We start from the raw sequence: 24,735 nt of genomic DNA on the forward strand, positions 1-24,735 counted from the left end.
ATAATGATACAATTAGTAGAGAATATACAAAAGAAAACTGATGTTGCTATGAAGTATCACAAATAGACCAATTATAATATAGATTCATATAGTTTAAACTAAAGACAAACAGACTGTTTAACACTTACTTTGGCCTGACTTGGGTTAAACATAGTAAGTCTAGTAGATCAAAACAATGTGTGATGAAGAGAAACAAAGACTTAAAGAGTCACCGAATGGTTCAGTGAAATTAATAAGGTCATACTCATAAAGAAGAGTAGATTTTTGAAATGGGCTATCCAGACATATAAAGAAATTTGTAAAGTACATTTGTGTGCAAGTATACTTATCACAATAACAGATCATCAAAGAAAGGCCACTGCTAACAATAAATCATAGCAGATGGTTCTCTCTCTCTCATTCAGGTCTCTTCCCAACCAGAAATTCTGCAAGTGGTTTATCTGCACTGCAAAACACAATGCAGACACAGCACTGGTTAGGCACAGACGTACGACAGAATGAGACTACATATAAATCCCACTCTGTTTTCTATTCCCTTTGGGTCTTTGAGACAATATTTTCCACACAGAAGCTTGTTGGTAGTAGGCACATAGCCTTGGGTGTAACTAGCCCCTAACTCAGAGTACATCCCATTTGTCTCGGATAAACAAAAGTTAAAATTCTGACATTTGAAGTTGTACTGCTGCTTGCTGCACTGGAAATGTAACAACCAAAGAACATTTACTTATTTCTTGCATTTGTTAACTAGGAAATTCCACTGGGCAGAAATCTGCCCTTTTCAGTGGAGTCCCGTAGAGAAAAGCTCAGTTACATAAAAACAAGTTAAGATTACAATTTGAGCATTTTCATACACTGAGAATAAGTGCATTTTTGATCTTTTTGAGGAATACTTGAGATTACATACATCTAGTACATAGGTTACAACATACATACTCACTTTACATAGACTTGTTTACAGACATAAAAATCTTATAAACAGTGAATAAATAAATAAATAAATATATATATATATATATATATATATATATATATATATATATATATATATATATATATATATATGGGCAACGAGTATATTAATATTCACTCCTATTTAGTCAAGTATGTCAGATATTCATTTGTTTTCAATCAGGTATGGAATGCCATAGGAAGTATGGCTGGAACACGGTCAGTTTTTAGTTAGACAGGTGAACAAACTGAATAAGTACTCAGGCCTAAGAGAGGTGTGAAGAGTTACGTGATTACAATATAAACGGCAATGAGAATGCAAGCGGCAAGACAAGAAAGAAACAAAACCAGCACTACCAATAATGTGGTATCATCATTCACACATTTTACAGGTATCACTGTAAGCTATGGGAATGGAAACAGCCCTTCTACAATAGCACCATATCGCTAAACGTGTGTGCATTGTTTTAATATTGTACATTACTTACCCTCTGCTAAAAATTAAATGGTCTTTGATTTGTCGGCTCTTGCTTTTGGTGATTTTTGGATTATTTCACACTAGAGCTTAACAGCAAGTGCTAGTGGTTAGCAATATATGCTTTATCTGATAAAATATGAAGCAAAATGCCACAACTTCAGTCTGAAAAGGATCACAATGCCAAATGTTTCTTTCCAGAATTGTCTCATCATATTTCTCTGTTGTGTGAAAGGAAAATGTCACAACATTTGTCAAGTCTCCCCCCAAATTAGGCATCTTGCGTGACTTTTCATTTCACAGTAGTAGTATATAGCTAACAAAGTATCTCATATTTTTAATTCAACAGCAGAGTGTTAAATACAGGTCTCCACAGGCATTTTATAATGCTGTATCTTGCTTTATGCCACAGTCCCACAGCTCTATGCTATTAGCAATATGTGACACTTCTTTTTACAGTGTATGTTACTTGTCTAGTATAAACTGCAATGCAAAATATCCCAATCTGAGTCATGCTCCCCTCCATTGATAAGCTCCAGTCAAATGTAGTTTAGTTAGTTTGGAGTAACATTTATTACCAACATATATCACTGTCTTTAACAATCGGTGCTCCATGTGATAAAATGTAAAACAGAATGCCATAGCTCCAAGACATAAACTACTGCAATTCAAATGTTGCTTTCTAGAATTATTTTAAAATACTATATTTTTCTATTGTTATAAAGTGCAATGCAAAATGTTACAGCTCCAGATAGGTCATCCTTTCCAATAAGGTATTTAAGAATAAAGTTTGTAAGTGCAGAATAACCCAATGTTACCAAATTACCTCACCATTTTTTTTAAATTTGCAAGTATTGTATTAAATATTAATTGCTACTTTCCACAGACATTTTAAAATGGTGTACCTTTGTTTGTGTTTCAGCCCTAGTCCAATGGAGTTATGCTATATGTGCATATATGTGTGTGTGTGTGTGTGTGTGTGTGTATGTATACATTTATATATATATATATATATATATATATATATATATATATATATATATATACACACACACACACACACACACACACACACACACACACACACACACACACACACACACACGCAATCAATATACACTTATTTTGTGAAAAAACACAAGCAGAAATCACAAATGGAAGTGAACATCAGCTAATATTGGATATGAGTCAGCGGAATTAGAAAGATAGAATTGTTGTCAAGTGTGTTCTGTTTATACCTGAAATATTCGGCAGCAAAAGGAAGAACTAAATAGTCTTACAAATGGTTACAAAATGAAAACAACAAAAATCATACTTCGCTAGAAATGCTGGGAGCCAATAAAAACTCTACTCTTGCATCTTCTTTAATAAAGTCAAACCCTTCCCCAAGTGAGAGCTGAAGGAAACATTCAGTTGAAAAGAGAAGGAAAAAAGAAAAGATGTGTTGCTGTTTTAACTGGGGTTCTAAATTCAAAAATGACTGAAGAATCAGTGTTGTAAAATGACCCAAGCATGAAGGCTGATAATTATCAGAGTGCAAAGAAACCTACAAAGGAACAAGGAAAAGTGACCATCAGATAGCAAGCTGAAAGGGGAACACAGATGTGTTTCACAGTCTTGGTTATTAAAAAAATACATTTAAAAACATAAACAAAGAAGAAAAAAAGCAAGGTCACAAAAGAGTCCATTGCAGAGACAAGAAACCTGGAAAAATGAACAAATCTTGATCTCTAGTGGAGGTAAGATGTTCTTGGCTTGTGGCCCGTCAAAATTTTCTAAGAGTACTCAATAGCTGAGTTGGGGGAAGCACTTTCATCCTACTCGGAAAATACTTACTTCAGCTGAATTTAAAGGGCGTCTCCATCACAAAAGTCTTTTCTTATTTAGTGCCCAGGCAAAAGAAATGAAAGAGGTCTCTGATCCAAGTGATCCACTTCCCTTTTTAAGGCCTGTGACTTCATAGGGTAAAATAATTGAAAGAACTGCTGCTTAGTTCTTCCTAATGCTGATATTAATATCAAAAACAAGAACAAATTTTAGTTTCATACCTGCAGAAAAACAAAAGCACATAGCATGACATAAGGCTCTCTAAAATATTATCATTGCAATACTAAAAAACAACCAGAAAAAAATGCGACAAGAGCAAGACATACTACCCTGCATCGACAACAGATGTAATATGATTCTGACCATATGGTTTAAACCCTGAAATACGTCACCTGTTGTAGTAGGCAGGATTAAAGACCAAGCTATAAGTTGCAACTGCTGACTCAATTGTAGGGAAAAGAAAAAGATTAACATTAATACTATTAAGACTACTAAGAAAAACTAGGTTTGAGGTCTCCAATCAGTAAACAACCAGATTGTGTTTACAGGTCTAGGGCAGTCTATAATTGTATGACTCAGGATAAATTACCATTTTTAAAAACCCTACACATGTGTGTTTTTATATTGTCCAGGCATGAAGTAAGGAAAAATGTACAATGTTCTGCAAACTGTTGAAAAAGGAAAGAGGCATACCTTTGTACAATCCTGAAATAGTGGTATACTTGTTCCAACACTGTGTGTGTGTGTGTGTGTGTGTGTGTGTGTGTGTGTGTGTGTGTGTGTGTGTGTGTGTGTGTGTGTGTGTGTGTACTAAAAATACTCCTGTTAAACTTAACAGAAACTTAACAGAAAGCTCAAAACCCTGATCAAACCAACCAAAGTTAAAATAACCAGACAGGCATAGGATAATTACATTAAGAACCTCAGAAACAATGCAAAATGGTGAGAAGAGCTAATAGTAAATGATATCACATAGTCAGATCCAGAGGACAAAGACAATCTACTAAATGACAAATTTATCTCTTAACTTCACCCACCTCCCTTCCCTTCTTATATCCCAGGATCACATATGTGCATCTACATCTCCCCATCACATCTTCCAAAACCATGTCTACAAAGCACTATCCAAGCCCAAATATAGTTCTTCCATGGGACCAAATAACATACCAGGCTGCTTGCCGGTCAGCCAGAAATGGGACTTGTCACTCCCTCTACAGATTGCAGTCAATATCAGCCTTCAAATAGGCTTCATGCCAGATGACTGAAGGACAGCAACATTCATCCGTTGCACAAAGGTGGAGCTGTCAACAGATCTGGGTAATTACAGATCCATGAGCCTGACCAGCCTCATCTGCAAGGCTATGGAAAGGATTGTTATGAAATTAATAAATAAGAACATAGGAAACCTACAAACGCTTGCCTGAAACCACTTTGGATTTGTTAAGCGAAAGTCCTGCATACTTAACATGGCTGAATTCTTCAAGAAAGTTGCTGAAGCAATGGATGAGAGCAAATCACATTCAGGCACCACGGATAAACTCTCCCAGTTAAATGTAAACCCTTATGAAACTCAAGGGAAAACAAACTGTCTCACCAATATAACTCACAAAATTAGGGTGAGTGGTTTTACCTCCTCCAAAAGACCTGTCACTAGCTGTGTACCTCTGGGTTCAGTCCTTGGGAACTCCTATTTGGCATTTATTCTTGGAGGTCAAACAAATGCTAAGGGTTTAAGACTAAGTTTGCAGATTACTGTAAACATGGTGCCATCATAAACTCCCCAAATGGCAACAAGAGCCTTTGAGAGGGCCTCTTCAAAACAAATAGTGTCAACACAATTAAGTAAAACAAAATGCCAAGAAATGTATAATAATATACTCTGGTAAATGTGACACCCGTGCCCTGGACCAGCAATCAAGGAGCCTCAGTCATCACCACTAACACCAGTGAAGGGTATCCATATAGGGAAAGGATAATAAATACACACACAGTAAAGTACAATTTCCTTTAACAGCTCACAGAGATCGCAGTCAGTCTGGGGCTGGTTTCTCCCTTTCTCTCCAGGTCCCCAATAAGACTCCCCACTGGCACAGCTATAGGGTCCAGATCTCAGTCTAGTGGGCAAGCTAAAACCTCCAGCACCCTCTCTGTCCAACCAGTGCATCGTGTCCCTGCCAAATAGCTGACACACACACTCTTTGAGATAAGAGTTTATACAACCACACAGACACTCCTGTGGAAGGCTGGCACAGGTTCTCCAGCTGTGCCCCTTTTCTGCCCAGTCTAAAAGGTAGTACCAGCTGCCACCACCCACTAATATCCTTCTGAAAGGGTGCCCAATTATTACTGTGCAATATTATTATCCAAATGGTAAGTGTGACTGAACAGTCAAGGCTTATTAGAATGACTTGGTACAGTATCACTATACACATGCAATGTACTTGAGCTTAAATGAATTCTACATAAACAGCCACAGTTGAAAGGTTTAAATATATTTAATAATACATAATAAAACCACAAGACAATACTTCTTACTACACAGCGCTAGTCAAGAGTTCAGACATCACAGAGCAATACTTAAAATAATACAGTAGAAAAGTTCTGACATCGCAGAAAACAAATTAGTCAATCTTCTTTCGGCTTTTCCCAGTTAGGGGTTGCCACAGTGGATCACCTGTCCGCTCATGATTGGCAGTGGAGTTTTACGGTGTCGCGTTACCAGCCTAGTGCCCAGCCTTCCACAGAAGACACACACACACATGCGCACACTCATGCCTAGGGCCAATTTAGAGTGTCCAATCCACCTAAAGCATGTCTTTGGGATGTGGGAGGAAACCGGAGCACCCGGAGGAAACCCACACGACCACAGGGAGGACATGCAGGCTCCGCACAGAAGGCACCCCAGCCAAGGATCAAACCAGAGAACCTCTTGGTGTGAGGTGGCAATGCTAACCGCTGCACCACCTCGGCCGCCCAGAAAACAAACTAATCTAATCTTCCTATTTCCTAGCTATATCTAAGCAAAAACACAATTCTAAAATCCTATTTACATCTAGACATAGGCTGAGTTGGATGTTCAAGACAAAATGCTCTGATGCTGAAAAAGCTCTCTAATTCTCTCTCTTTAAATTGATAACACAGAGCTGCTTCACATGACATCATTCTTCACACTTCTCTGGTGTTCCCAGGCTAGCAGAAACTACATTTACATTCTTTACACCTGGTCAGAAACCACAGCAATAAAGGCCATTTATACATGCAAATTCCAGCCATTAACTCTGGTATTAAAACAATAGGCAGGATGCCTCCCTCTAGACATATCGGCTCCGAATTTTGACATCAAAGACAGTCATAAAATGCTTGACTTAGCTTTCTTACAGCAGAGTGCACTGTTATATTTTTGCAGTTCAATACCCAATGCAGTCTTTTCACATGTAAGAGAACACGCCTGTGGCTGACATTAATATTTACAAATGACAGAATTATCTACAAAATTCTATCTTGCTAGGCTGGCAGCCTTCATCTGTCTTCACACATCTCCCCCCTGGAGAACTCAAGCTAGTTTTTCAAGTGACCCTTGAGAAACGTTGCTTGAGAGGTTAGGTCTATCTGAGTATACCTTACCCCATTCCCTGTCTTGAGAGCTCATCTGCGGTGCTGCACTGACATAGCATATGCTTGCAACCCTAGGCTCCATCTTAGCAACTTGGCATTTTGCTGGCTGGCTCTGTTCTTCCTTGTCAGGTCTGTGAGGGGAGCAGCTATGGTGCTATAACTGGGAACAAACTTTCTGTAGTACCCTGCTGTCCCTAAGAATGCCCTCACCTGTTTTTTGGTAACAGGTGCAGGCCATGCTTGAATGTCTTCTACTTTGGCAGGTTCTGGCCTGATCTTACTGCTCACCACTCTATGTCCCAGGAAGGAGACCTCTGCCATACCCACCTGACATTTGCTGGGCTTAAAGGTCAACCCTGCCCTCTGTAGTCTGCCCAGCACCTCCCTGGCATGCTGAAGGTGCTCTTGCCAGGAATGGCTGTAGATGGCAATATCATCTAGGTAAGCAAGGGCAAACCCTCCTGCTGGGGCATTATTCATCCCAAAGGGCATCTTTGTGAACTCATACAAGCCAAAAGGAGTCACAAAGGCTGACCTCTTTCTAGCACTAGGAGTCAAGGGCATCTGCCAATAACCCCTGGTAAGATCAATGGTTGTAAGATACTTAGCCCCACTCAGCTGCTCTAGGGCCTCATCTGTCCTAGGCATAGGGTAAGCATCTGACTCTGTGTGACTATTTAATTTCCTGTAGTCCACAGAGAACCTGGTGCTGCCATCCTTCATTGGCACCAGCAGCACTGGTGAGGCCCAGGGACTGTTGGAATCTTGAATCACCTCTAGTTCCAACATCTCCTGTATCTCCTCCCTCACAGTCTGTTTGACTCTCTCAGGCACCCTATAAGGTGCCTACCTAATAGGCCTTTGGGGTCCTGTATCCACCTGGTGCTGCAGCAGGTGGGTGCACCCTGATTTCCCAGTGAACATGTCCCCAAACTGTTGTAACACTGTTCGGATTTCTTAAACTTGGGTAGGAGATAACTGCTGGGACATTGATACCCCTTCCATTGGGGTGTCAGTCAAAGCCTCACTGAGATCAGTCCCCAGATCTCCCTCAGACTCCTCCTGCATGCTATTGCAAATGCTCATCACAAGGGCCTCCCTATCATGGTAAGGTTTCATCATGTTAACATGATACAATTTGCGCCCCTGCCTTCTGCTTAGCAGTTCCACCATGTAGTTAACATAACTTACCTTTCTTACCACCTTGTAGGGTCACTCCCAAGCTGCTTGCAGCTTGTTGTGTCTGACAGGAATGAGAACCATTACCGGCTGCCCCACAGAATATTCCTGTCATACCACACCTTTTTCTGTTGTTGGGCTTCTAACAAGTTCTCCTGGGCCAAGCCCATGAGTTCCCTCAGCCTTGCCCTGAGGTTTAGGACATATGCCACAACAGACCCCTTGTGAGGTTCACACTCACCTTCCCACTCATCACAAATTAATTCTAGAGGGTCCCTCACCACATGCACTTAAACAACCAGCTTATTGTACATTTTTTATATTTTTCCCTAACAGATTTGTTTGTTTTTCAATTGAATTGTACAGGTTATAGGTCACATTAAAGGTGGAAAAAGTTATGAAATTATTTATTGTGGTCTCATTTTTTATATCACAAAAACCTGGCATTTTAACAGGTATCCTGTAATACAGTATCCACTGTATATAAAAAATGTTTAGGTGAATATTCCAGGATGCCCTCATCCCCCTCCCCCAACTGTCTTGCAGGGGTCTTAATCTGAAACACTCACGGGACTTGTATTAAAACTAGCAAACTCAGATAAGGACTATAATATCCAAGACAAAAAGAAATGCAGGCACTGTAGCTAGAAAATTAATTACCTATAACTATGTTGGTTTGAAGGCTTCTTGAGCTCCAAGGGCCTTGAGATTGAGATCCGTGGTCTAAGGCATAGTTCCATTACCAATACACAGATACTTCCTGACAGCTCTCTACTGACTATAAGGTTCAGCTGTAATTGGACTGCTCACATGTAAAAAGTTACAATACAGCTACTTGTTGTTGTCTTTTAGGACTAACAAACTGCTAATAAGAGTAATGTATGAAGTAATGTTATCAGATATCTGTACAGTAGGTTGTTTAAATCATAAAGCTGAAGAAATGGTATCTGTACACATATGGATAGTATTCTGTGACAAAAATGGGGGAAGTGCTCTACACAATGACAACGATCATCTTCTTGCTTTTTGTCTTACCCAGTTCAAATGATTTACTACTTGACTATTTATTATCTAATAATAATAAGTGATGGAAATGTCAGTAGTATATGAGCACTGCTGGGGAAATGCACAGACCTAAGGCATGGGCAGAAGGCAAAAACAAACGATAGGGGTATAAAATTTCACATACCTACTTTTAGTGTGAATAACTGAAGACCAATTGGGTAATATAAGCAGCAGCTGAAAAAGATAGCACACAATACGATAGCACACAATAACAAGGAGATGCCACTGAGGAGAGATTTGTGCTTATTCATTCACTGATTTAAGTAATACATTATTAAAATTACAATAAAACATCAGCACTTACTGTAAATGTTTGAATGTGATGTCTGGGTAGCCTGTTGCTCTTGTTCCAGATGGAGATCGGCAGAGTGCAAGGACATAGGCTCGAAGAGTGGCAAGTCTTTCTGTGCGGAATTTCAGATCAATCAAATCAAGATGTGTCCCCACTACAATGACAACAGCATTTGGAGCTTTTGCCTAGAATACAATTCATCTCTTTTTGAGAGGAATGACACCAAATACCAAGTGCAGATTTTTTTTTCTGAAATCTCTTCTAAAAGTCTGAGACAAATAACTTTGTGAAGTAATACAGAATAATTAGTGACACAGAAAAAAACAGTACCTTTTGGTACAAAGACAGACAACAGCCCACTTTCTCTTCCAACATCACCCTTATAGTTCAGTTTTCAACCTTACATTTTCTGTTGCCACTTTTCTCTTGCTTATCAAGTTTCCTTCCACTTATCTTTCATCTCTCCCTTCTTCCATTTGCTTTCCTGGCCCATTCACAACTTGTCTCCCCCTGTTCCTCATTTACTTTTTCACCTCTCTCTCATCTCCTGTTCAGCTCTTCGGCCTTCCCAAGAGACCCTCAATGCCATATATTTCTATTTTCATAATGATTGCCTATACTTGTACATATAGATATGGCCAATGATACTTAAAACAGAAAATATGTGTAACAGACTATGCTGTTTTATTATACACCTTACCTGATTCCTTTTTAACAACACAATTATGTTGTCCAACTACTAGCTAAAACGGTTTGCTAGTTTACTCTTTCAACTTGCTGCTCTTTACTAATGTGAAAAGTAGGCTAATCCAGATGGAACAATTTCAGCCATAAAATAATAAACTATACAATGCTACAGATATCATACAGTAAAATCAGGCAGACTACTGGGATATGCAAGCATCTGTGGACTGCGTGTCAATGAAAGCAAGGACTAATGCATATAACAAGGGTATTTACTACACATTAAAATAATGTGAAGGCATTAATGATATGGATCAGAATAACTATAGGGACACGTTTAAACATGGCAGTGGATAAAGGCACAGCAGAAGAAGCTACTTAAGAAAAATAACTTGTCATAGAAAATAAAAAAATGAAACAGCAAGTGACAGAAGGCTGACTCATCTAAAAGCACATCTCCTACATTTCCAGAATGGTCTATGTTTAAATAACCCCAGCAGCCTAAATCTTTTTTTTTTCTCCAGACTTTCTAACCTATATACCTGCATTCTGAGTTTGCTCCAAATTTCTGTACCTAAAGAACAGCGAAAACATGTTCACTTTCAGTCTGTTCCAAGGCTGTCAGGCATATGTATTTTATGTCTGAAATTCTTGAATGATTAGGAGTGATTTTGTCTTATTCATATGACTGACTCATTACTTCTACTTATATTCTTAACTCATTGTTTTACATTCACTGATTAGGTATAGCAAGAGAACTCCTCCATTACATCTGCACTGTTATTTATCTGTCACTAATTATTGTCGTTGATTGTATGCCTTTTTGTGTAATCATTTTTAAGAGGTTTTCTCCCCAGGCCGATAATGAATATGGACTCTGCACTCAGCTTATCCATAATAATATCATAATAATATCACAAATTCCAATCCCAAGGATAAAACCAATATATTAGTAGACGAAGGAAGTGCTAACTTTACAAAACCTACCCACACTGTTGAACCCACTATGCCTGAGAATGTATTTTTTTCTTGAAATCATCCTAGAACAAATCTTAAAATCCTGTCAAAGGCTAAAAATAATATCCATGGGACCAGACAGCATAGCATGCTACATGCTTATCAGGGTCAAGTATGCACTATCTGAGCCTCGACATAAACTGTCTAACCTCAGTCTACTCACAGGGTTTGTGCCTGATGTCTGCATAACAGCCACTGTGACTCCTCTACATAAAGGTGATCTCTCTCTGTAAACCCATGTAATTATAGGCTATAGGCCCATCAATCTCACCAGTTTTGTATGCAAAGTCATGGAATGCATTGTAGCAGAGCTTCTTTATGAAGACACAGGCAATTTGAAATTATCTAAATTCCAGTCAGTCAGGTTTTCTGAAGGGCATTTTCAGTCTCTTGAACCTCTGTATAGGTCACAGAGGCTTTAAATGGTGGTCACTCCATGGACTCTGCTTACTGTGACCTGGGCAATGCTTTTGATACTATTACTTCATGTTGGTACTATTGGCAAAATTAGACAAACATAATGTAAATCCATATGTTGTTTTCTGGTTTTCAAATTAGATATCCACAGATCTCAAGTTGTTAAAGTTGCTAGAACAATTTCTGTATGTAAAACTGTAACTAGTTGGGTACCACAAGGGATGAGCGCTAGACCATCTCCTCTTTGGCATTTATTTTGCAGACATTCATGTCAATATCACTGACGTGTGGTTGACCAAGCTGGCTGATAACTGCAGCCTGGGTTCTTGTATCCACTCATCTATTGACACTAATCTGCTCCAACAAAAGCTATAATAAACATGTCCCTGATGTACTTAAGCTAAAAGCAAAAAAGTATAGCCTGGTTGCATTTGGCAAAACAGCTACTTCCACCGTACATGTTATAAGCAATACTCCTCTTCAGATACACATGATCACGAGAGACTTCAGTACTTATGTGGACAACACTCTCATTCAATTATCATATTTCCACATTAATCAAGAAATCCTACTTTCTGACACAGCTAATGCCCAAGGGAATATCTTCAAGATCCAAAGAAGTCATCTTACTACTGTACTCTTTCCTTATCAGACTCATCCTCAAATTTAGCACCCCCTTGGTATGTACAAATCCAAGCTTATCAAAGAGAGAGACATCAATGACATTTACCCAAGGAAATGAAAGCATTCGACAATCCTGAATGATTAGTACAAATCTCCTTATACTCTGTAGCATACCAGTTGCACCAAGGTGATCCGTATCTTGTTTTTCAAACCAGGAAAAACCCAGACCTATTTGGACTCCTATTCTTTTGTAAAACACAGATGCTCTACAAGCATCTGTACTAGGTATATAAATCTACATCAACATTTAAACAAACCTAACTGGAGGGATAGGTTCCCTTATAGGTTTGTAGTTGTTTATTACGCTAATGACCACAAGGGCCTTTTTAAGCCTAGTCATGCATCACAAATCTCTGACAAGTTCTGGTACCCTTCATTAAGTGTAAGCAAGGGCTTGGGAGGTGAAACACTTACAAGTAGGGTCCTGGGAGATAAACCATTTACAAGATTGTTGGTCTCCATTACAGATATAGGTGCCAAACCAGGGATGAATTTTATGTTCCCCATCCAACTGTCCAAGTTACATGTGAATTGGGTTAGATAGAAACTCTGCTTCACATGGAAGGTGAGCCTGTTCCAGAGACAGGGTAATCTCTGGGATACATATAGTACCTGTCTCTCTAGCATGTCTTATTTACATCACAGGCAGGGTGCAAGTCTTTAGAATGGGTAATTCTAATGCTGTTTGCTTTGCAGACATGCAGGAGGTCAGTCAGGCAGGGGTCTGACAATGCCTTGCATGCCAGTCATACTTATCATCTCAACCGCTTGTAGGAGACAGAATACAGGGATGGGGCCTCAGGGCAGTCTGCATAGGACATCTTACTTACGCCCTGTATGCTTTTAGTGAGGAAACTCTGTGGATGTTCCAATTGTTGGATATGCCTGGTTAGGTACTTACCAAAGGGGCATTGTACTCAATGACAAGTCTGATGAATGCTGCATACAGTGGAACAATGACTTCCTTGGACCTATATGCCATACCCTTATTTATAAGTTGCACAACATAGAATGATTTCCTCATTACCATAGACATGTGATGGTCAAAGGCTAGATTACTGTCTATGTGTGCCCCCAAGTCCCTGACTACTGGGTCAACTCTTAGTGGTATGTTATCAATATGACACTTACCAGGGTTGGATGACTTCCTAAAGGACACTACTATCCATTTCTTGGCATTCAGTTTTAGTCCACGGCTCTGACACCAGTTGTTTGTCTGTGTCAGCCCTTCCTGAAGAGCATTTGTGTCAGTATTTGGTTCAATGACAGCTCCTAATTTGCAATCATCAGTAAATTTAGTCAGCAAGAGGCCACTGACATTTGCCTTGACTTCAGAAAAGTAAATGCCAAAAAGAAGCAGTCCAAGGACTGATCCCTGAGGGACTCTGCTTGTGACTGACCTCTTTGTAGCAGTGGACTCCCCGATTCTAACCTCCTGGGTCCTCTCTGTGAGCCAGATGGTTATCCACCAGAGGACATAAGGGTTTGTACCTAACCTCTTAAGTTTGTCAACAATGCCCAAGTGAGGTATTGTGTCAAATGCCTTGGCTAGGTCAAGGTAGACAGCATGAACCATTTTGCTCTCATCCATTGCTTTGATGACTTTCTCAAAAAGTCCACCAGGTTAAGTAACCGTGACCTGCACTGATGAAACCAAAATGGGTTGGGTTCAGTGTCTGGAGGTTTCCTATGTCATTATTGATCATTTCCATGATAATTGTTTCCATGGTTTTACGTATGACACTAGTGAGACTTATGAGTCTGTAGATGGCCCAACTTTGTGTAGAGGGATGACTGTTGCTCTTCTCCATTCATGAGGCACAAAGCCTGTTTGTAGGCTATAGTTAAATAGCAATTCCAGAGAGCCTGACAGGTCATGTTTCACGCTACTTAGAAGGCATCCTAGGATATTGTCTGGGACTACTGAAGCAGTGTTTTTGGTCTTGATAGCATTAAGGACTTGTTCCCTAGTGATAGCAGGGGGGAGTTATATTTGATGGTATTTCCTGAAGGAAGGTGGTTGTTCTTGGCCTGGAAGGCCAACTTTACTTCAAAGATGGCTTAGGTAGACTTTATTTGTCCTCTGAGTTGCTTGTTTAGTTTGATGAGAGTGTTTATCCTGCTGGGTGCTGCACCCCCTAATTTTTGCCATGATTTTCTTCTTTCTGTTATACAGCCTACTGATGTTGTGATTCCACCAGAGTGGCTTGTATTTTGAGTTAGTTCTGTACGTCTTCCTGGTGGGTACAGCTGCATCTATGCAGCTATTAACATGCATGTACAGGGCTTTTGTGAACAGTTCTGCATAGGCTGCAGTGTTCACAAGGTTTATGGGTACTTGAAATTTTGCCAGGCTATCACTTAATAGTAGGAAATTAGCCTTACAGTATTTCCTGAATATTAGAGGATTAGCTGGTGTTCCAGGTTTTATTTTTACTTCAAAGGAGACCATTTTGTGGTCTGACCTTACCAGAGAAGACATTATGCTATGGGGTGTGCAGCACTCTCCCACATTAGTGAGGACCAGATCTTTAATTACTGGAATACCCCCCTGGCTGCTGTGCATTCCTTGCCATAGCATCTTTAACTCTCTTCCCATTCTCCTATCCTGCTCTAAGACTAAGGGTCTACCTGCCTGGAGAATAAGAACCCCCACAAATATTACCAGCCACTCATCCTTAAAACTACTGAAACTTGCCATCTTAAAGTCAAAAACCCTGCTACCAAGAGAAGCAAGAAACTTCCCATTCTCCTATTCTGCTCTAAGATTAAGGGTCTACCTGCCTGGAGAATAAGAACCCCCCACAAATATTACCAGCCACTCATCATTAAAACTACTGAAACTTGCCATCTTAAAGTCAAAACCCTGCTACCAAGAGAAGCAAGAAAGTATGTGTTCCCCAAACCTAGCAGTAAAGTTATAGTTTTACTAACATAACTTTTATGTGTGTTATATTAAACATATATACTAACTATTAAATATATAATATACCAGTAATTTTAAGGTATTAAAACTAGTGACTTAGCCAGGATACCCAGCAGCCATACCCCTCTCTACTCCTTAATAAACAAACTTTCCTGTCCCTGTGCTGCCTCCTGCAGCTATTACCATAGCCTTCCCTAAGTCTATAATAGCTATCTCCTATCTCTAGCTCAGCTGTAACACTATTTCCCTGTCCAGGTTGCTCCCTCTACTAGGCTTGTTTCTCACACTCCAATCTCTTCTCTCCCTCTTAGAATCTCGCAATACATATCTCTGCTGTTTAACACTGCTCTTACATTCCCTAGTCGATCCACCAATTTGCTTAATAACTGCACCCAGCTATTCCCCCAACTATCAGAAACACAGAATTTCCAGATCTATACTTACCCTTTCCATCCTGGTAGCAACCCAGCTATCATCAGCTCACAGATTGTTCTCTCAGACCCTTCTTCCTTTAGTTGTATCCCGCTTCGTTCACCCTGCGGACTAACTCCGCTCCCCTACTCTGCCCCCAATTCTCACCCACCTCCACCACTCCTACATTTATTCTTCCCATCCCCACTCCCATCCTCCCTAAATAACCAATAGATACCTTTCCTCCTTACTCCACCCACTTATAGCCAGCCCACTTACTTACATTCACTCTATCCACTTCCCTAATCAATTACGTTCCCCTCCCCTTCTTACAATTTTAAGAAAATCTGTTCCTCTTCCTAAACCCTCACTCCTGCATAGCCTTTTTCTCTGCTCCACAACTAAATATAATATTTCTCCCCTTGCACAAACATGCCTTTAATAATCCTCCATACCCACCTGGCCCCCTGCCTCCTCCTTCTTTTACTAATTCCCTTATGCTATACCACTTCATTGTCCTCCAATGCCTGCCCAATTCTACCTACAAAAATGCCCTCCATACACTCCAACCTTTACCCTTTACCCTTACTCTTACTCTTAGTCTCACTTCCACTCTATCTCCTTTTCCCTCTTCCAGCCTAAGCCTCTACACCTGGTCCACACTATAATCTGCTCCACCTTTGCTACAAAACAGACACATAAACTAATCTTAGATCTTCCTAAATTCTTAGTTTTCAAATACAAATGGCTCAAGATTAACTCCTTCAACAACCTAGTCTTAGCCGGTGATATCCACCGCAACCCAAGTCCCAATACCATTATTAATGCCAACCCCCTGTACCTCCCTCCCACTACAACTCCATAAAAATATTCACAATTAACGCCCAGAGTTTCAACAACAAAGTCCACCAGTTTCAAGCTTGGCTAAGCCATAACAAACCAGGCATCCTAGCCATCTCTGAAACGTGGCTTAAACCCATATGTCCAATTCAGAGATCCTGCCCCCAGGATTTCACATCCTTAGAAATGACCGATTAAATAAAAAAGGTGGTGGCACTGCCTTAGTCTACTCTGACTTACTCACCTTAATTCCCCTCCAAATTCCAATTCCTCAATTCAATAACACTGAACTTACAGCTGGAATACTAAAACTGAACAAACATAAAAACATCTGCTTTATTGCTCTATATATATCTCCTGGTAACAACATCTCTATCCTCGAAGATATCCTCCACTGGGCATCTACTAACATTAAATACGAAACCTACATTCTAGGTGATGTAAATATTGACTGAACAAGGTCAATAGTCCCTCTCCATCCATATCCATTAACCTCTATAACTTCACTCAAAAAATCTACCCTATCACTCGACCTAACAAAACTAACCCCCCTGGATCTACTATTGACTGGATCCTAGTCTCTGATCCAAATAAAATAACCAACTATGGCAGAATTCTTGATTCCATTAGTGACCACTTCCCAGCTTTCATTCAACGTGCAACTAATTCTTCTCCTCACCAGCACCAATACATTCTCACTCGCAACCTTAGTAACTTTAACCCCACAACCTTCTCTAATATGCTTAAACAAACGGACTGGCAAATTCTAAAAACCCTCCTACTTAACAGTGCTACAGACGACTTCAACTCTGTCTTCCTAGACACCTTAAATTCTGTAGCCCCACTCAGAAACAAAAGAATAAAAACTAATACAGCTTCTTGGCTATCCAAGCATACTAAACAAATTATGCTTCCAAGAGACAAATTGTGGAAGCTTTACCAAAAAAAAAACCTACCAAATACCTTCCTTCAATATATACAACTTTGTAACCATGTGAAACAGCTAATCACCAAGGATAAAAAACCCTACTTTATTAGGCTCCAGTCTAATAACAACAAAAACCCTAAGCAATTCTGGAAATCTATTAATTCACTTCTCAATCCTGGCTCCAAGAATAACCCCTGTCCTGACCCTAGTAAATCAGACCTTGAAATTAGCTCACATTTTAATTCATTTTTCATAGAAACAATATCAGACATAACCAAGACATTCCCCAACAACAAACTTCCAGTCTCTCACTCTTCCCCATCTAATTCCTCTAATAATCACTCCCTTATGGTCAACCTCAACCCTGTCTCCACTAATTTTATAAAAAAACTTCTATGCAAACTTAAACCTTGCTCTAATGCTCCTGACAATATTCCCTCTTCTTTCCTAAAATGTGCTGCTGACAGTATAACTCTCCCAATCAGCATCATTAGCAGATCTTTAAAGGAATTATACGTCCCCAAACTCTGGCACTCAGCTTATTTTCTTCCTCTCCACAAAGGAGGCAAAAACACCAATATTTCAAATTTCCACCCTATTGTACTACTCTCACCAATCTCTAAAATCCTTGAAAAGTGTGTTCACCTCCAACTTATACCTTTTCCAACCCAAAACAATCTTCTTACACCTACCCAACATGGCTTCCGCCCAGGCCACAGCACCATAACCGCCCTACTGTCTTTCCTAGAAACTGTCAATCAAGCCAGAGATTCTGGACACCTTGTCTCTACTGTATTGCTAGATTTGTCCAAAGCTTTTGATACTGTTTCCCACAAACACCTCCTCTCTCTCATCTCTCAAATCTTCATCTCTCACCAAGCACTTTATCCTGGTTCTCCAGCTACCTATCAGACAGATCACAGTCAGTCAAATGGAAAAACTCCACCTCCCCCTTCTTAGCTACTCCTACTGGTGTACCTCAGGGATCTATCCTAGGGCCAATGCTTTTTAACATCTTTATTAATAACCTTCACTCTGCAATTCCTGATGCCAAAATCATTCAATACGCAGATGATTCTACCTTGGTCTGCTCTGCCTCTAACCTCTCTGAATTGCTCACTAAAACTCAAACTGCTTTTTCAACCACCGAAAACTGGATGCGCCAAAACCACCTCTCTCTCAATGCCAATAAATCTAAAATTTTACTGTTCCCTCCAACAAAGACTCATCCCTATAACAAAGATACTTTCAGTGTCCTGCATTCACTAAAACTCAAACTGCTTTTTCAACCACCAAAAACTGGATGCGCCAAAACCACCTCTCTCTCAATGCCAATAAATCTAAAATTTTACTGTTCCCTCCAACAAAGACTCATCCCTATAATAAAGATACTTTCAGTGTCCTGCATCAAACCAACTCACCTATAGAAGTGGTTCCATCTGCCAAATTACTCGGCATTACTATAGATGAATACCTTAAATTCGACATCCACATTCTGCAAAATATTACGAGAACCCACCAAAAACTTGGTATGCTATACAGGAATAATCACTTTCTCTCACACTCTTCTAGGCACACTCTGGCCACTACCTATCTTCTGCCCTCCTTACTATAGGGAGCTCCTCTACTTACCAGCCTGTCCTCCTCTATCACTCCAAACCAGAAAACTGTTATAATAAAATCTCTAAATTTTCCATCAAATCCAAACATTCCACCCATCACTGCCGCAACCTGCAATCTCTGAATTGGCTAGAACTCCCAAATTACCTAAACTACCTCCAACTCACCACTGCTCATAGACTCATATTTCACCCTTCTAAATGTTCAGCTCTAGCTAATATCCTTCCCCCTTACACCCCTAATAGAACTCTCAGATCTGAACATCAAAACTTGATAGCTATCCATAAGCCCAAACGTCCTGCTGGCCAACTCCTCCTCTCTTTCTTACTAGGAAAAAAATGGAATTCTCTCCCCTCCACTATAAGAACTATACCAAACTCAGAAAACTTCAAAACCCAGCTTTTCAAACACCTGTCCACTAAATGGAAAAATACCTACCTTCACCCTACCTAAATTCTCCCAACTACTTGCCCATAAAATGTTTTTGTTTCTTCTCTCCCAGGTTCCTAAGCTCTCTAAATCTCCCATAGCTTGTTCATCTATGACTGTATCCAAGCTCTCTTCAATTCCTAGAGCTACCTAACCCTCATCACAACTGTGTAAATATTGCAAATAGTTTCATACTTTAAATGTGTGCTTGTAAATGCTTTATATTTCTACTTTAAAGGTGTGTATGTAAAGTGTTTTCCCCACATACTATGCAATGAGTGCTCTCATAAATGAACCTGTATAACCCTTAAGATCATCTACAATGATGTTTGTCTGACTATTGTGCAACACTGTATGTACCTTTGTTGCAATTTGTTCTAGATAATGCATCTTTACATTTCTGTATTACTATATCTGTACTGTATTAGGAGCTTTTCTCCCCGGGCCTCCACTGAAAACGGGTCCCTTGGGCCCAGTGGACTTCCTCGGTAATCAAACTGGAAATAAATAAATACGTATGGTTGCACCCCTGGTTGGTGTATTCACAATCTGGTCCAGGGGGGTTGTGTTTACAAAATCCAGAAATCTCTGTGCTTGCATGTTTGGTGTCATATAGTATTCCCAGTGAATAGTGGGGTAATTAAAGTTGTCCATGAATATGGTATTGGGTTTGATGGCAAGTGTTTGCAATACGTTTAAATGCATGGTATGGGTTTCCTGAAGTGAATGCATTCCCAGCCTAAGGAATATGTTGCCTCTACAGGTCAAGCAAAGGACTGCTCTGTCTACCTTAAAGGCTAGCTTTGACAACCGGAAGAGCAGAACATACATTTACATTACAGCTACCATGTGCAGCCCTGATCAATTTGGGAAGTAAGCACTATGATGTGCCTATAGAAGGTGGCAACAACTTCTAAGGCTGTCTACATAAAAGTGTATATGGCTAAGCATCTTTAAGTTCCTACAGTTGTTTGTCTAGTACTGTTTCTGTGCTGCTAGTAGTGGACTCATAAGTAATTTATGAGCATATCACAATATATCCTGTGTCACTCACAACAACCCCCCCCCCCAATCAGTGTGAGATCATTACACTGTAATTTTATCCTATGTCATTAACGCAAAGAGGATCCACATGGTTACAAAAGAAATGAATGAATAAATAAGAAATACTTTTTTTAATGTCATAGTACAGTTGCAATCCCCACAATGCTCTGTCAATAAGCAGTAGGATTATACTGTAAACTGCAGTTCCTTCCGGACAATTTACTTTTAGCACTTCAACACACTCAACAAAATGTATGTTGTAGCCGTCAACGGCCAGCGTATTGCGCATGGTTTCAATGAGCGGTTTTGTTACATGAGAAAAGAAAGGCAATTGTCATGAACAGCAGGTTTACTGTACTGTATTGTTTCAGTCTTGAATAAGTGCATAAGGCAAGTCTATTCTTCTTCAGCAGCACTGAATAAGGATTCATTCAAAGCTGCCAAGCTTGTGTTTCATCTGTTGTGAGCTCTGAGGTTTTAAAATATGCCATTTACATTTGTGAATGCAAAAAAACAAATGTCCAAGGCTGCCAGGCATCTTTTTCAGCTTAATCTGATTCTTTGTTTTTGTTTTCGCTACAAACAATAATGATAGGCTCAATCCCTTCTTCCAAGAAACTTCTTTCATTTTCATTATACACTTAAAGGTCAAGTGCATTATGCTCCATTTGATTACTTTAAATGTTATAACAACTTTGAATATAGCCTGGAAGTGATATATTTTCAAGGATCTTTGATGCAGCATGAAGTGTGCACACATACACATTCACACTTTAGGCAGAACGTGCTCCCAGAACAATGACTTATCTTCACCTGTCATAATCATGAAGATATTGACAATAATGGTTTTGTAAGAAAATATTCTACAACAGTGTTAAGAAATCTGTAAGGTTCTTATTTGGAATTATGTCAGAGAAGCATACAGTGACATTTTACAAATGGACATATTCTCTGCTGAAATGGATGCATAGTTTTAACTTTAGAATAGAGGTATCACTAAAACACCTGACATCCTAACAACATATATATTTTTTCCGAACAAGTTTCAATGCATTTCTTGGCTTAAAAAGTAATTTGTCACAAACCCTTGTTTGCATTATTGATTCGCTTTAACATTATTTTCACAGCTCACCTGCAAACTATGTAAGCAAACCAGCCCTCTGCTTGGCAATAAAAAATACACCTTCGATTTCCTCAACAGCTACCTGCACTGTGCTATTCTGTTCTGTGTAAGCAACATGAAGAGAATACGTATAATTCATTATGCAATTACTCTAAAAGCTGCTAACAGAATAAACTAAGTATAGCTTAGAGAACAATGCCAAAATTATTTCAAAAAGTTCTTAACAGGGACAGAAAAGGATACATAAAAACTTACACATTAAACAAAAGTCTTCTTTACAAAAGAGAAAGATGAAACAGATGCAGAAATGCAGGAGTAGTAGATTGAGTGAAGAATGACAGGATCTGTGCTGCAAAGAAAGCATTTATTACCTGCAGACCAGTAAACCACATATCTCGGGCAGCATGAATTCATGGCTGAAGACCTACAATTGGGGATCTTTTTAAGCAGCAGACTAAAGCAGTACCATCACAGAAACATGCCTTATCTACACTTTAAGCAAGGCACCTGAAAGAATCACTCAGAAGTTTGACATCCCAGAGACAAACTCAAGCAAACCACTCTCAAGGAAGCAAAAAGTGGAAAACGTTATGTGCAAGTTAGTAGTTAACAGCAGACCACTCCCAAGGAATGGCATGGATTGCAGGGCATATCACAGTTTATTTGTTAGGCACAGTCCTGGCCAGTACAATTTATATATTTATTTATTTTTATTTATTTAAATTTGTTGACCGACTGGACGTGGGTCCATTTTCAGCGGAGGCCCGGGGAGAAAAGCTCCACAGTAAAATAAACAGACAGTAGTTACATTGGATTACATAGCGATTAACAATTTAACATAGAAATTACTTACAACATATTTACAGATGAAGAACATAGTACATCAGTAGACAACTAGAATCTTTATCTGTGAAGTACATAACAGGCATTAATAAATGTAACAATGAGAAGTTCCTGCTGTATAATAAGTACTAGGCTTATGAGCATCTGAGCTTGCAATAATCAAGGTAGTTAGTGGAGTGGAAAGAAAGGTAGTAGTTGGATGGAGTGGTTGATATTAGAGTGGGAGTTGTAAGGGCATAGCCAGCATGTTTTTAGGTGCATTTTTAATTTTTTTTTAAGTTTTGAAGTTGGTGCATGATGGTACGGAGGTAATTGTGGGTGGGAGTGAGTTCCATAATTTGGCTATGGCGCAAGAGAATAGTGCTTCACCAGCAGAGTTATTGGCTTTAGTGATCTGCAAGTGATTTTTGTTGCTGGATCTTAGTGGTCTGGTGGTGCGATAGGGTTGGAGTAGATTCTGGAGGGATGGGACATTTAGTGGATGGTTTACTAGTTTGTGGGCGAGTGAGAGTTGATACCACTGAAGGAGGTGAGGGAGTTCAAGCCAGCCCAGTTCAACAAGTGAGAGACAGTGGTGACTACGGTAGGATGCCCCTGTGGCGAATTTGGCGATTTTGTTGTAGCAGGTCTCTAGCTTGTTTATATCGCATTGCCTTAGGTTGGTATATACTGGAGAGGCATAAAGTAGGGTGGAGATAGGGACAAAGTCTTCACTATGACCAGGCAACTTGGGATCAAATAGCAGTTTGGATGCCAGAGGTGCTGGCAGGGAGGGATGGGGGAGCCTATCAAGTGGGTGGGAAGAGCATTCAATTTCCGGTAGGGAGGCATGGTTCAAAGAGTAGCCCTCGGATGTAACAGGTGAATGTGGTGGTGGTGTTGGTGAGGGAATTGAGGGGTTGATCATAAAAGAAAAAAAAATCCCCCAGTGGAAGCTGTCAACGGTGCGATCCCCTGCATGGCTTTAGGGTTCATGGTGGTCCCAGCCTTAGAATGGAGACAGGCTGGGAGGCTGTAGGAGAGGCTGGTAGGTCCAGCAATGGATGGAGGCTGTAAAGAATAAAGCAGAAAGGGAATCAAAGCATGTTAGGAACAGTCCCAAACATGCATGGATAGAAAAGTCTGAGTGCACCCCAACCAAAATGGATTTAAGAGGACAGATCTTGCAAAATACTAAAACGGAAGCAATAAAATATCAGTTGTTTGTAGTTGGGCCGTCACCATGAAATAAACTACCCCGAGGTCTCTGCTACATAGAAGACCACAAATGATTTTCAATTTTACTAGACATGAAGTATACAAATCTTATAGTGTGCAGACATGATCCTTATTAAAGTACTTTAGCCCCAAAAAAGATATTCTCTGTAATACCTGCTTTGCCTGAGTTGCAACCTTAGCGAACAGATTGCCAATTTTGTATGAATGTATTCATAGTCTACTGCTTGACCTACTGCCTTTGTAGTTTACTGTATGAATGAATCCTTATACTCTGATGTGCTTGTTCTAAACTGATTGAGTCACTGTTTAAGAAGGATGTATGGAACAGTTTGATTACCCGCTTAACAAACATACGTATATTGTAAAAAAACAACTCTGGCCATGGAAGCAATGCCTAGAAAATTATGTTTAGTAAGCATGCACACCTCTAAATCAATTTAATGCACATCTCTTGTGTTAAGTCACATGCCCTGAAAGGAATTTCCCTGTTTGTGAGGAACTGAAAATAATACTTACTCTAGCCAGAGATTTCTAAACCATCTATTTTCCTTCACTGCCATAGTGATAAAGCAAATGGATTCATATACCAGAATTCTGTTCTTCATTGCCAGCATTTCAACATTTTTGCATCTTTTAGAATTACTTCACTATTTTGATAAGACCACAGAGCAGACCAACATACAATTTGATTTGGAGTGATCTTTAAGTGACTTAAGAGCAAATATATAATTGCACAGTAGGTAATTCTTACTCATTTTTTCCATTAATTTACTTATACATTATAGTATTTGGATGCTTAAATCTAAGCCTCTTACACAGCATAAATAAAAAAGACACATTCACTGAAATTGCAGAGAACAGCCATTACTATAATGTGTAATTATATATAAATGTAGCAAAAGTCTAACCATCTTAATGAACTGGAAATAGGTCTGCCATGGTCTATATAAGTTGTCATACCATTGAAGAAACTCAAACGTGACCTTCTAGAAGACCTCTCTGATTCACTTGCCCAAATCAAAAGACAGCACCTCCTTCAAAAGAACTGGGGCAAAAGACCTACTGTCTTTAGCTTGGTTCATGGAACACTCTGGTGCCCCTCAAAGATTTGTGATGCCATGCCAAGATAAAAGTCTAGCAACACCTGCAG

General features: G+C 39.6%; 1 protein-coding gene across 1 annotated transcript in view; it reads right to left on the bottom strand.

Moving 5' to 3' along the window:
* LRRK1 (leucine rich repeat kinase 1) overlaps positions 1-24,735 on the bottom strand; it is a 2,417,153-nt gene that overhangs the window by 804,719 nt on the left and 1,587,699 nt on the right. The window contains 1 exon segment of the mRNA XM_044078686.1: positions 9,414-9,586. Within this exon segment, the coding sequence (XP_043934621.1) occupies positions 9,414-9,586 (173 nt within the window).

Source organism: Protopterus annectens, chromosome 7.part1 (genome assembly GCF_019279795.1).
Source record: "Protopterus annectens isolate FY-2018-M chromosome 7.part1, PAN1.0, whole genome shotgun sequence".
Lineage (NCBI taxonomy): Eukaryota > Metazoa > Chordata > Ceratodontiformes > Protopteridae > Protopterus > Protopterus annectens.